At 36.6% G+C, this 13518-nt stretch overlaps 1 protein-coding gene across 1 annotated transcript in view; it reads left to right on the top strand.

The window, feature by feature from the left end:
* THADA (thyroid adenoma associated) overlaps positions 1-13194 on the top strand; it is a 151778-nt gene extending 138584 nt beyond the window's left edge. Inside the window, exons 26-27 of the mRNA XM_008578920.1 lie at positions 11671-11760; positions 13059-13194. Of these exons, the coding sequence (XP_008577142.1) occupies positions 11671-11760; positions 13059-13194 (226 nt within the window). The remainder of the gene's footprint in view (positions 1-11670; positions 11761-13058) is intronic.
* Positions 13195-13518: the final 324 nt, after the last annotated feature.

Here is a 13518-nt window from a genome sequence, read left to right on the forward strand (position 1 = left end):
ACCCCCAAGGCTTGCTATATCTGTGGAGGTAACATATCAGTCTTTTTGTGTCTTTGGGTGAACTAGAACTGTTTATAAACCAGTGAGCCAAGCTTTATCTGTTTGTGTTTAAGAAAATTTCAGGCCCTGGCAGGATACTCAATTTAACTCAAATGATTCTGAATGCCATTAGAAATAGCTAATGATGTACTTTTTGAAATTATTAATTTGTTACCATCTTAGTCGTAACTCCTTTTCTTCTTGTCTCTCTGAGGGACTCTGTCCCTATGTTTTTTACTTTACTCACTCAGTGACTATTTATTGGGCACCAGCTGTGAATGTGACATCATACTTGGTATTGTAACTCCTTTTCTTCTTGTCTCTCTGAGGGACTCTGTCCCTATGTTTTTTGCTTTACTCACTCAGTGACTATTTATTGGGCACCAGCTGTGAATGTGACATCATACTTGGTATCTGAGATAATATGGAAAAAAGAAGATAGCTATAGTCTTTGCTGGTACAGAATGTATAATCTGGTAGGAGAGATAAATAAGTAAACAAGAAGTTCAGGTATGACATGCTGTAAGTGATAAAATGGGGAGAGTACACAGATGGTAGAGTAAAACCAAGACAGACACATAACCCATACTTGAGACATCAGGTACATGTTCTAGAAGAAGTCTGCCTAAAGGCAAAAATTGAGGAATTATTTGGAGTTACTCTGGCAGAAGGGTTGGGGGATAGAGTGCAGACGGGAGAAGGGTTCCTGGCAGGAAGTACAGTATTTTCCACAACCTGGAGACTAGAGAGAACAGAATGTTGCTGGAACTGAAAGACATTGTATATGGCTGGATTGTAAAGATGGAGAGGCAAGAAATGTCTGCACAAGTAAGTCAGCTGTCTGGCTACAGAGTTTAGACTTTATCCAAAAAAGCAGTAGGGGGCTATTAATCTTTATAATGTCACAAGATCAGATTTGTGTTTTTGAAAAAGAACTTATTATCACAGCAGAGAGTTAAATTGAAGGGGGAAGATGGAAAGCAAAGGAAGAGGATAAGAGGCTGTTACAGTTTCTAGGGAAAAGATAATAGCAGTCAGACCTGGGGTGGCAGCAATCAGGGTGGAGAGAAGTAGACTCAACAGATACACTGGATGTAGAAACAAGCAAGATTTGCTGGTTGATCGTATCCATGGGGTGTTTCTGGCTTCAGAAGTTAGACAGCAATTGAGTGGGTACCAATCATTGAGAAGAAAAAAAGCATAAGGTGTAGGTGTGAGGTAACTATATTAGAATTTTTTTCTTCTTTGGATAATATTATTTGTTCATTTATTGCCAAAATACTTACAGGTCATCCATCATTTACGTAGTATTGTGCTATGTATCAAGAGGGATGTAAGGAAGTAAGATACAGTCCTTTACCTATAGAAATTTATTCTCTAGTTGAAGTGATAAGGTATACATTTAGTTTATGTCCATTGGATCACCGTGTTTCCACTCTCTCTCTCTAGCCTAATCCATCTGTTCTTGTCATATATCTCTCCTGTTCAGAAATTTTAAATCCTGTAAAACATAGGTGAAGCTGCTTAGTTTGGCATTCAGATTTCTAGAAAATTTTATGCCAACGAACCTTTTCTATCTGCTCTTGTCATGAAGTCTTCTTGTCATGCAGCCAGTTTATCTACCCACCCCTGCATGCTGTCTTCTGTCCTTTTTAATCTATTCTTACTAATTTTTCAAGGCTCATCCTGGTTTCCATCTTTCCCACAAAACTTTCCCTCACCTCTCCAGCACTAATGATATTGTTTCCAACTGTGAACTTTTATAGTAAGCCTCATTCATCTGACCCTTACAATGGCTTAGCTTATTAGTTATATGTATACCTTGTCTTCCTAACCAAATTTTAAGCTCCAAGGGCAGTGACTGTCTTATATTGTTAATATCTTCCATAGGACCTAGCACAGTGGTCAACATAACGTATGTAGATACCTTAAAAAGTGTTACTTTCGTGAGAAAAATATGATCACATTACAGTTTTGATTAAGTAGCAGATGAGAGGTAAGACTCTCATGTTCCAGGATTCAGAGGAAGGTTATTCATATGTGACCTCAGTTTGTCCCATGATTTTGGCCTTTTGAAGTATGGCTAGATAACAGACCTATCAGGCAGCTCAAAATTTATTAACTGCCTCCACATAGAGGCACTATTATAAGTGGTAATTCTACATTCAGTATAACCATAAAAAGTAATGCAGTCATTGTTAGTTGATGGCTGGTGTTAATATATTATCAGCCTAAGTTGTGGATTTTGGTGTAGTTGGGAATCAGAGGTGAGTGAAATTTGAATAAGCCCCTTAGATAACTGTGATACCCTTCTACACCCTACCTCTTGAGGCTCTTTTTTATAATACATTGCTAATATTGCATATCCTTCAGGCACAGTACCTAAATATTTAGCTGTCTTTAGTGGCTTTTGGCTGATGCAGAGTTGACATGATGCTGCCTGGCAAGTACATGGAGATCAGCTCTTTTGTGTTTGCAGTAAATTGGAACTCTGGCCTTTTAGGTGAGCTGAACCAGAAATAAGGTCAACATTTTCTTAAAGTATTGAGTAGCCTAGGAATGTTAGACTAGAAGGGCACCTCTTCTATACTCAGAGTGCTTAAGCGAGGTCAAAATTATCCTTAGAAAATATCTTTGGTTTTTGTTAAACCCTGACAAATGCATAGTTAATGTTCAAAGTCCTACACCGTTAAGCATGGCCACAGTAATTTTAACAGAACATTTTTGAAAAGATGTCGTCAAAAACCTACTTAGCTCTTAAAAATGAAACAATTAGTTGAAACATTCACCAAATGTTTAACTTTGAGTAATGTACCTTCTTTATATACCCTACAAGATAGGCTAGTTGGTAAATATATGCTAAGGTAATTGAATGGCGTAGTTTGCTGTTTGGGACGATTAGCTTTGATTCAATTAAAATAATAACTTAACTCTTAGAATAGTAGTTCCATAGCCCTTTTTTCTGGCAATATTGTAGTCAGCAGAGCCAGTTACCCATCAGGGCAATTTCTAGGATTAGCTTTGATTCAATTAAAATAATAACTTAACTCTTAGAATAGTAGTTCCACAGCCCTTTTTTCTGGCAATATTGTAGTCAGCAGAGCCAGTTACCCATCAGGGCAATTTCTAGATCATATTGATAAAATCATATGGTCTGTATAAGTGAAAATGTTTGTTGTTGTAACTTAACCAAAAGATATCAAGCCATTAAGGAATTACTTATTTCCCTGGAAATTAATAACTGATTCCTCAAGAGGACATATTCATTGGCCCTTTGGTTGTACAGTGTTTGGAGAGATTCTGTATGGGCAAGAATACTCAGGGATCCCAGTACCAAGCTCATACAGTTTTACCTTTAAGTGACTCCTCTTTACAGAGTAAAAAGCCAAGGAAAGGACACTAAAAAGGAAACAGATGTTGTTGGCCAGTTTTGCTTTGAGATGGTAAAAAAATATAACAGTGGCCTGTGTTGCAATGGTTTTGCTTTCTCCCTGTATAAAACATTGATTCTGCAAAACCCAGGTTTTCAATTCATTAACAAGGAAATTTACATATCATTTGTAGCAGCAAGAGACTGGTAACAACCAAAAGGCCTATCAGTAAAAAGTCAATAAATTGCAGTCAACCATACAATGGTACTTTCAGCCATTAAATGAAATAGATCAGTGTGCCTGATATTGGATATTTTGCAGATATAGCCTCAGTGGAAAAAAAAAAAAGGTGCAGAACAGTATATACAAGAGTGCTTTAGAGAGTTTGTGGAAAAATAGAAGTAAAAGATAACGTGAATATTTTCATGAATTTTTTGAAGTACCCTTGCGTAATATGCTTATTTGTAGGAAAAGCAAACTAAAGTAAAAGTATGAACTTGTATGTGTTGAATTTTTTAAAAAGGAAAGCTGAGATGCTATTATGTAGTTGCCTGTGAGGAGGGACACTGGAGGGTCTAGTGTGCTTTAACATTTGCATTTATTACTTTTCCATAGAAATATCTAAAATAAAAAAAAGGAAATTAGTGTATTTTGTTGTTGTTGTTGTTGTTGTTGTTTTGAGACGCTGCACCACGCTCAGCCAGTGAGCGCTCAGCCAGTGAGCGCAGCGGCCATCCCTATATAGGATCCAAACCCGTGGCGGGAACGCTGCTGCGCTCCCAGCGCTGCACTCTCCCGAGTGCGCCACGGGCTCGGCCCATGCTCAGCCAGTGAGTGCAGCGGCCATCCCTATATAGGATCCAAACCCGTGGCGGGAACGCTGCTGCGCTCCCAGCGCCGCACTCTCCCGAGTGCGCCACGGGCTCGGCCCTGAAATTAGTGTATTTTGGATAAAGTGTTCAGTAAATGGTCACTGAGTCTGTAATTTGGGAGTAAGGACTTTTCTCTTTTAAAAAAATTTTGATTTTGCTGAATATGAAATAGGAACAAAAATTTTATAAAATGCATGTAAGGTTTAAAGAATAACAATGCATCTCTTCCCTTATATGAAAAAATGAAAATAAAGAATAAGAATGCACTATAAACACTTTGGATCTACCACTTAACTTAAGAAATGGACATTACTTTTGGAGACCCTTATATGTTTCTATCTAATCCCATCTTCTTCTCCCTTGGAAAAGTGACTACTTTTGTCAATTTTGTTTTTATTCATTCCTTTGCTTTTCATTCTTTTATCACGTAGATTTGTTTCCCTAGACAATATATTATTTAGTGGTGTATTTTTGTAAGTTTTAGGTAGAAAGATTATATTGCATATACCTTTCTGCAACTTGATGTTTTCACTTAACATTATGTTCCTGAGAGCCTGGGTGGTTAGCTTAGTTGGTTAGAGTGTGGTGCCGATATCACCAAGGTCCAAGGTTTGATCCCTTTACCAACCAGCTGCCAAGAAATTTTAAAAATAAAGATAAAAACATTATGTTCCTGTGATTCATTTGTGTTGTTGTATGTCTGTACTTCATTCACATTTACTACTGTGCAGTATTACATTGTGTGAATATATTAGTTTATTCTTTCTATTGTTGGTGGACATATGGCTGCTGTGTATAGCTTATACAATCCTTCTGGTAACCATGTTGAAGAGTTTATCTAGGCTATTTCCCTAGGAGTAGCATTTTTGAGTCACAGGATAAACACATCTCTCTGGCTTTTAAGAAAATCACAAATTATTTTTCTGAATTGTTTTAGTAATTTTTATTTCCATCATCAGTGTCTGAAAGTTTCAACACTTGGTATTGCCAGACTTTTTAATCTTTGCCAGTTTGAGGATATAAAATGGTCTGTTGGTGTAGTTGGGCATCTTTTTTTATGTTTTTTGGCCACTAATGTTTATTTTCTGTGGATTGTATTTTGATAGGTTTGTCCATTTTTATATTGAGTTGGTTGTCTTTTACTTAGTGATTCACTGGAGTTTTTCATATATTCTGAATACTGGTTATGTGACTCTTAGATACATGCATTACAGATTTTTTCCCCATTTGTGTCTTATCTTTATTTTTAATTTTTAAAAAACTTTTTATTATGAGAATTTTCAACATATGTCAAAGTGAAGAGAATAATATGTAATTAATCCCTGTATATCCATCACTCACCTTCAGCATTTATCAGCATTTTGCTAATCTTACTTCATCTGTTCCGTACCCACATGTGAAGAAGATCACAGAAACCATGCTATTTTCCTATAAATACGTCTGTATGCATTACTGTGTGACAAAGGAGTTTAAAAAGAAATACCACCATGCTATTATCACATTTCACAAAGTTAGTAATTCCTTAATACTCAGAATTTCCTTATTGTCTTAGAAATGTCTTTTTGTACTTGGTTTGTTAGAATCATGATCCAAACAACGTCCACAGATTGCATTTAGCCTTTTTTAGCTAACAGGTGTTTTAAGTTTCTTAGTCTCATAAGTCTTCTTTTGTTCCGTAACATTTTATACTCCTCCCCTGCCGTTGATTTATTAGTGAAATCTGGTAATTTTCCTGTGGAATGTTCCAAATTCTGGATATGACTGAGTGCTTTCTTGTAGTATTATTTAACTTGTTTTATATTTTTCCATATTTCTGGTAAAATGGTATATAGAGTTAGTGATGATTAAATTCAAATTGAGCTTTCTTTAGGCAAGAATATTTTATAGGTAGTGTGTATACTTCCTAATAGATATGGCATTTACAGTGGTTCCACTTTTAGCAATGCTAAGATTGATCAGTGTGTTCCTGTCAAGTTGTTTCATCTTGATCCTTCTGTTAGAAAGTTCTTTATCAACCTTTCACCTGATAGTTTTAGCTTGTAAAATGGCGATTTTCTAATTCTATTATATCTTCTCCATTTATTAGCTGGAATTGTTCAATAAAGAGCTATCTGTTATCAATTACTTGTGACTGTGTAATATAGTTTTTTTCAGGGAATACAGGTCAAATGCTTTTCTTTCCCTTACTTTATTAATTTTCAAGGTATTAAGTTGCTATCCTAGCAGCCTTCAAGGATGACCAGTAACATGAGTTATTATGAACTCAGTATGTTCACATTTATTTGATGTGTTTCAGTCTATCACAGTTTATTATTTTGATGTTTAAAAAGTCATGTCTTAGACCATTGTGAACCTAAAGGCTTTCAAATTGCTTTTGTTTCTTTTGACATGACCCCCTTGTCCAGAACATGGAAGGGTCTGAGATTTTACCCTACTTGCAAGCTGATAAATTAGCTTGACATAGTTTCATAGATGGTAGGAGACACAAGATACCTAGGGTCAGAGATGAAGGGCAGTATGTTACAGTAGTACAAATAGGTAGAGTATCAGCAATTTTGTGCCAGTGTCCTGAGCTCCAGTGCCCACAGGGCAGTGTAAGGAGGGACAGATGATACCCGTATATGCAGTGGGTTGCTTTACAGGAGAAGAACTCAGAGTTAGGGAACCTGAATCTTTTATAATGGGCAGTAAACATATCTGCCCTTTGCTTCAGAGGGTGAGCAAATCTTCTAAGGGTGATCATTATACACAAGTCCTTGAGCAGAGTCTAGAACAAAGGGTAGTTAGTGCTTCACTTTTGCAAGATGTGCAGTAATGTGAGAAAACTCATGGAGACATGTCTGTCAACAACATCCATCTTTTATTTCTAAACTTTGTTAACTTCTGGTGAATTTTCCCACTAGTATGCCATGCTGTCAGACCCTTTGATTAATCTGACTGACAAGTTGAGACCAAATTCATTTAGTTTGTCTCACACAACCTTTATTTAAGATTAATTACCAACACAACTCAAGCAGCAGGATAAGTCCAACTTTTAGTATTGGCACCAACCATGTCTCCCCAGCATCTCAAATCCAATCACTTGTACAAATCTCATAAACCAGCAGGTTTTGAATGTTCTGTATTAACTTTCCACTTAGACCAAGGCATTAATCCAAGTACAGCAAAATGTATTGTGATGCACACCAGCAGGTTTTGAATGTTCTCTATTAACTTTCCACTTAGACCAAGGCATTAATCCAAGTACAGCAAAATGTATTGTGATGCACATGCTTCATCTTAACTGTAAATTGGAAGTCTAGGATAGTTCTTCATCCATAACAGCCCTGTCCTGTGACTTGAAGCAGACCTGAATGGCTTTCTGGACTGAGGTGCTGTCAACGTCTACTTCAGTTAAAGTCAGCTGACACATTTTTCTAATTGGGTGACTCTTGTAGTAGGAATAACCAACCACAGAGTGTACAAAAATAATGAGTTGCTTGTACCTCCGGGAAGCTTCTTTAAAGAACCAAGCATAGCCTCATTTTGGAGAGATCTGTATTGTCATCTGAGGGCTAGATGATCTCCTGGTGGTATTTCCTTAAACATTTGAAAGTCTCTTACAGCTACCCCTAAGGTGCAAGTCACCATGTTTTGAGGAGGGAGTAGTTAATGCCTGCTTTCATCAAAGAAATGAAGTCCCAAGGGCACACATGGTGCCCCTGAGAAGAAAGCATTTGTTAGCAATTTTTGGAGCTCCCCGTATCAGTTGAGGAGAATACCAGGGTACATAAAAAGTTCATGGAAAAATAAAATTAAAAGATAACATGACTCTTTCCATGAACTTTTTGAAGTATCCTCATATGTTGACAGTGCCTCCAACATGGCCTGACAACCACTTGGTAAACTTTAAAGTTCCCACTTCAGTCCAAGTAATTGATTCTAGTCCTTGGTTTTGGAGGGACTGCTTGAGGGCAGTCATGCCAGCCTGACCTCCCGTGTGCAGTGACTGAGTGAAGGCCACCAAAAAGGGGAAGACATCCAGAGGTACTGACAGGTTTTTTTGCATGGAATGGTCGGGTGCTAGAGCCAAGGCCACTGCAGTTTCTAATAGACTTCTTACTAAGGTTAAGGGGAAAGGCAGTCCAATTGTGCTTAGGGCCATCTGATGGAGGATGACAAACCCAGCAGTTAGTTAAATTTAATCTGCTCACAACAGTTTGGGAGAGCTACAGCAGAGTATGCTCTTTGGTGAGGAAGGCTCTAGAGGCAATTTCAAAAAACAGGGACCATTAATGTTCCTACCTCTATTGCCACAAAATTAATTGTCCCATTTCAGTAGCTATAACTTCACCTTTTTCCCAATTACCTGCTACTTGCAACCAGATCTTTTGTCTGGAAGGGTCAGGTGCAAGAGGGACAAGGTATTTTATATCTCCCACTTTGGCCCACAGGGGCCACCTTAGGAAGACTCAGTAAGCAGTGTACTCAAACAAGTAGTCATTATCATATGATTTAGGACCAGGCCAGTCCTGTGAGAATCCAGATGGCTGAACAAAATTAAGTTTGAATCTTATGTACACCCTTTAACTGGACTGCCACATGGAGGACACACCCACGAGGTTGCCTGGGATTGTCATTAAGGGAAAGAAAGAATCATCATGCCAGAGATGGTCAGGGCAGAATCCCAAATTTTCAAAATAAGTCAAAAACTTTATGTGTTTATTATTTTGTATTTTTCTTTATGCTGTTTTTAAGACTTAAATTCAGTGGAATTCAATATTGTGTATAGTGGGAGATTGGGATCCAATCTTAATTTTGTCTGTGTGAATAATCAGTTACCAGAGCAACTTTCTCTATCCTCTGTAGTACCAGCTGTTTCACAAACTGAGTTTTGATATATGTGTGTGTGTGTCTGTTCCTGTGCTCTCTATTCTACTTTATTGTCTTATGTGTCCCCACAGTATCCTAATTACTTAAGTTTTATTACGTTTTTAGCTATCTGATTAGGTGAGTCCTCCAGTCTTGTTTTTCTTTAAGATAATCATTACTATTCTTACTGTTGGCCCTGATGTGTCTACATGCATTTTAGAATCTGCTTGTCAGGTCACTTACACACATACATCCACACACACACACAATCACAGTTTTCATTGATATTGCATTGTATTTATAATCAATTTGGGGAGGATTTCATCTTTATAATATTGAATCTTCCAATCCATGAACATAGCACATCTCTCCTGTTTAAGGCCATATCTTTTCTTATGGCATCTCCATGTTAAAAATATGAATACCAATGTAGAAAAAAAGAATCTTGACCCCTATGCCACACCATACACAAAAATTAACATGAGATGGATGATAGACCTCAACATAAAAGCTAACACCATAAAGCTTCCAGAAGAAAACAAAGAATATTTTTATGACTTTGAGGTAGGCAGAGATTTCTTAAGCCATAGAAAGCATGAATTATAAAAGGAAAAAAATTGGTAAATTATTGGGCTTCATCAAAAATTTTAAACTTATGCTCATCAAAAGACATTATTTTAAAAAATCCATAAATATATATAATTGTCATGGATCAATTAAAAAAAAAGTTGACAGGCCACAGCCTAGGAGAAGGTATATCCATTGCTTATGTATGACAAAAGGAAAAAAGCAGCGTATTTTTAAAATGGGCAAAAATTTTGAAAAGATACTTCACAAAAGGCCATACCGATGACCAAAGCACATGCTCAACATTGTTAGTCATCGAGGAAATGCAAATCAAAATCACCAGGAGATACTATTAAATACCTACAAGGATGGCTAAAATGGGGGAAAAAAAGAAAAAAGACGAGCAAATGTTAGAAAGGGTATAGAGCCACCAGCACTCTTCACTTATTGTTGTTGAGAGTGTAAAATGGTATAACTATTTTGGAAAACTGTCAGTTTTATAAAATGTTAAACATATTGCAATTTTATTCTCAAATATTAATCCAGGAGAAATGAAATTTATGTCTACAGAAAACCTTGTACAAGAATGATCACAGCAGCTTTATTCATAATAGCCAAAAAATGGAATTAGCCCATGTTTGTCAAGAGGAGAATGAATGAATAAATGTGTGTATTTATACAGTAGAATACTAATCAACAGAAAAAGAGCTATTGATACATCGAATAACATGGATAAATGTCTTAAACTTTATGTCGAGTGAAAAAAGCCAGACAGAAAAAATTATGTTCTGCATTAGTACATTTACATGAAATTCTAGGATAGACAAAACCAAACTGTGGTGATAGAAATCACATCATTGGTTGCTTAGTGGAGGCAGGAGTTGGTTGGGAAGGGGCACGAGGGAACTTTATGGGATGATGGAAATTTTCTGAGTCTTGGTAGGGGTGTGGATTACATGAGTGTATGCATTTGTGGATTGAATGATACACTTAAGTTCTGAGCATTTTGCTGTGTGTAAAATATACTTCAACTTCAAAAAATATGGTATTCTGGGTCTGTTATTAGAATCATTCATCTTGAGTTAATAAAAGTGGGCAGGTTAGGGAATATTTATGCCACCCCTTCAGAGTAGTTCTTTAATAGTTATGGAGACAGAATATTTTTCTAAATGCTATATTTAGCTGGAGCTTTTGGGTCAGTTGTGGCGTCTGAAAAACTATTTTTAGGACCTTGGCAGAGTTCAAGAGTAGTTTTTATAAAGATGGAAAAGGTAATCCTTACAGGTGTCAGCTGGTATTGGATCTTTAGACCCTCACATGCCAGTTCTGTACTTCTGATAACCATACTCCAGACCAGTGGTTTTTTAATCAGGGGCCATTTTGTCACACAGGGTAGATTTGGCAATGTCTGGAGACACTTGGGTTGTCATGATTGGGAGGAGGGATATTATGCTACTGGCATCTAGTGGATAGAGACCATGGAGGCTACTAAACATCCTACATTCTATAGGACAGCTCCCTGAAACAAGTAATTTCCAGGTCCAAAATGTCATGGATGCCAAGGTTGAGAAACCTTGTTCTAGACCCGCCCTTATCACTGAAGCTAAGTCAGTATCAGTCAATCAGGTGTTGACTGTATTCATACTTCAAAGCAAGTGTGGAAACTTGGCATTTTCATAAATTACATATTTCTTCCCTGACAGAATTTAATATCAAATATTTATAAACATACATAATTTTAAATTTTGAGATAAAAGTCCATGCATTAAGAGCACTTCCAAAATCAAAATTATATGTATCATTTCTATTTATTGTTAAATTCTTAAGATGCTGTTGTTTTTTAAACTTTATTTCATTAAATATCCAAACAAATGACCGTAGTTATTTTCATTTCTTTAAAAAGGACTTTATTATAAGATCAGAAGAAATAAATGATGGTAATTCATCTTTATTTTTTTCTCCCTCCACAGAATGACGGGAAGAGAGTTTTTCTCTCGTTTCCCAGAACTGTATCCCTTTCTTCTCAAACAGTTGGAAGCTGTAGCCAGTACACTGGACAGGTAAGAAGAGAATAGGGTGGGGCAAAGTGAAATCAAGGGTGTGAATTGATTTATTAATTGAGATTTTCCCTTTAGGCAACAGCTTTTAATAAATTCCTTCCTTCTAACACAGATGACTTTTTTAAAGGTGCTTCATGTAGATTTGTATCTGAAAGGTTGTATAAAATCATGTTTTTATATTATATTTTATATTTTAAAAATCCTATTTTATATTACATTTTATCAAGTTTAATTGTTTTCAGTGTTATATAGGAACTAGGGTCTTAGAAGCACGAGGTGATTTCTTCTAAGAATTATTTTCTTCCTATTATTTTTTTAAAATCTGTGTGTTTACATATTGATTTTGTTTAATGCACACCTATCATTTCTTATTACTGGCCTGTTGCAGCTTACCATTGTGAAACTACAACAGTTAGCTGACTAATCTGGTCACCTGGCACGAGGTGATTTCTTCTAAGAATTATTTTCTTCCTATTATTTTTTTAAAATCTGTGTGTTTACATATTGATTTTGTTTAATGCACACCTATAATTTCTTATTTCTGGCCTGTTGCAGCTTACCATTGTGAAACTACAACAGTTAGCTGACTAATCTGGTCACCTGTGATCAGAAAAGGTCCACCTGAGCAAAAATGGCCAGTGACCGTGGAAACATAAAACAAAGCCATTACAAGGGCTTTCAGTCTTACCAGGGCAGATAGAATAAGTTCACCATTGTCCTTTATATGCTGTAGGTGGTAGAATTTTTAGTATGGGCATCTTAGAACATGTTCCTGCGTGTTCTTCCAGCAATTTTTGCACTTTGTTTGAATGTGTACTAATTGTCTGTGATGGAAAAATATATCAATAAATTTTACTTCTGTTTATGATATATTTCCTCACATTAGTAATTTGTGCAAACAGGCTTTTCTGGCCCTAGTAAGTGACTGCCTGATCATGCTTTCTGAAATTGATTTGGATGTTGAAAGTTTCACATTTTGTGCTCTAGAACAGGCACCTCTCTACTGTATGAACAGCTCTAATCAAAACAGGAGACTCTAATTAAGCAAATGATTAGCTTTGTGAAGAGGATTGTGTGCAGAAGTCCAGTCGCCAGCTTTACCAGTAGTTTTTCCGTATGATGTATATTAGGAAGATATGAAGTGAATGAAAAGACCCCCTGCCAAAAAGGAAAACTCTGCCCTTAATTGTAGAGTCTTACTTCATAAATGTAATTATTTAATGAGAAAAAGATGTTTGAAGATAGTATGTCATTTCTTAAATTTTAAATCTTCTATGTACAATTTTTTTTTTTTTTAGTGATGTGGGAGATCCAAGTCATCATCCAAACATGTTTCTCTTACTTTTGGTGTTGGAGAGGCTCTACCCTTCCCCAATGGATGGCACTTCTTCTGCCCTCAGCATGGCACCTTTTGTTCCCTTCATTATGAGGTAGTGTCATGCTGTATGGAAATAGTAGGGGTGGGCATGGGGGCTTTATGGGAGTGTTTTATCTTGTTCTTATTTCAGAAATTATAATAGATTTTTTTTTTTTTTTTACTTTGGGAGGGGTCTTTTAAAGGCAGGGGCCTGGGGCTTATTGCCATTACCCCCAGCTGGTCTCCAGGGTTGCAGATGAAGGTGCTTAGATCACAAGTGCAGGAACACATTAGAACCTGTGTGTAAGTAAAGTAATGTTCTCCTTGGAGCACTGCCGGCAAATGGGCATGTGGTGTTGATGGGAGGTACCACTTTTGAAAAATATAACTGGGGTGTTTGC

Source organism: Galeopterus variegatus, unplaced genomic scaffold, assembly GCF_000696425.1.
Source record: "Galeopterus variegatus unplaced genomic scaffold, G_variegatus-3.0.2 Scaffold1782, whole genome shotgun sequence".
Taxonomy (NCBI): Eukaryota; Metazoa; Chordata; class Mammalia; order Dermoptera; family Cynocephalidae; genus Galeopterus; species Galeopterus variegatus.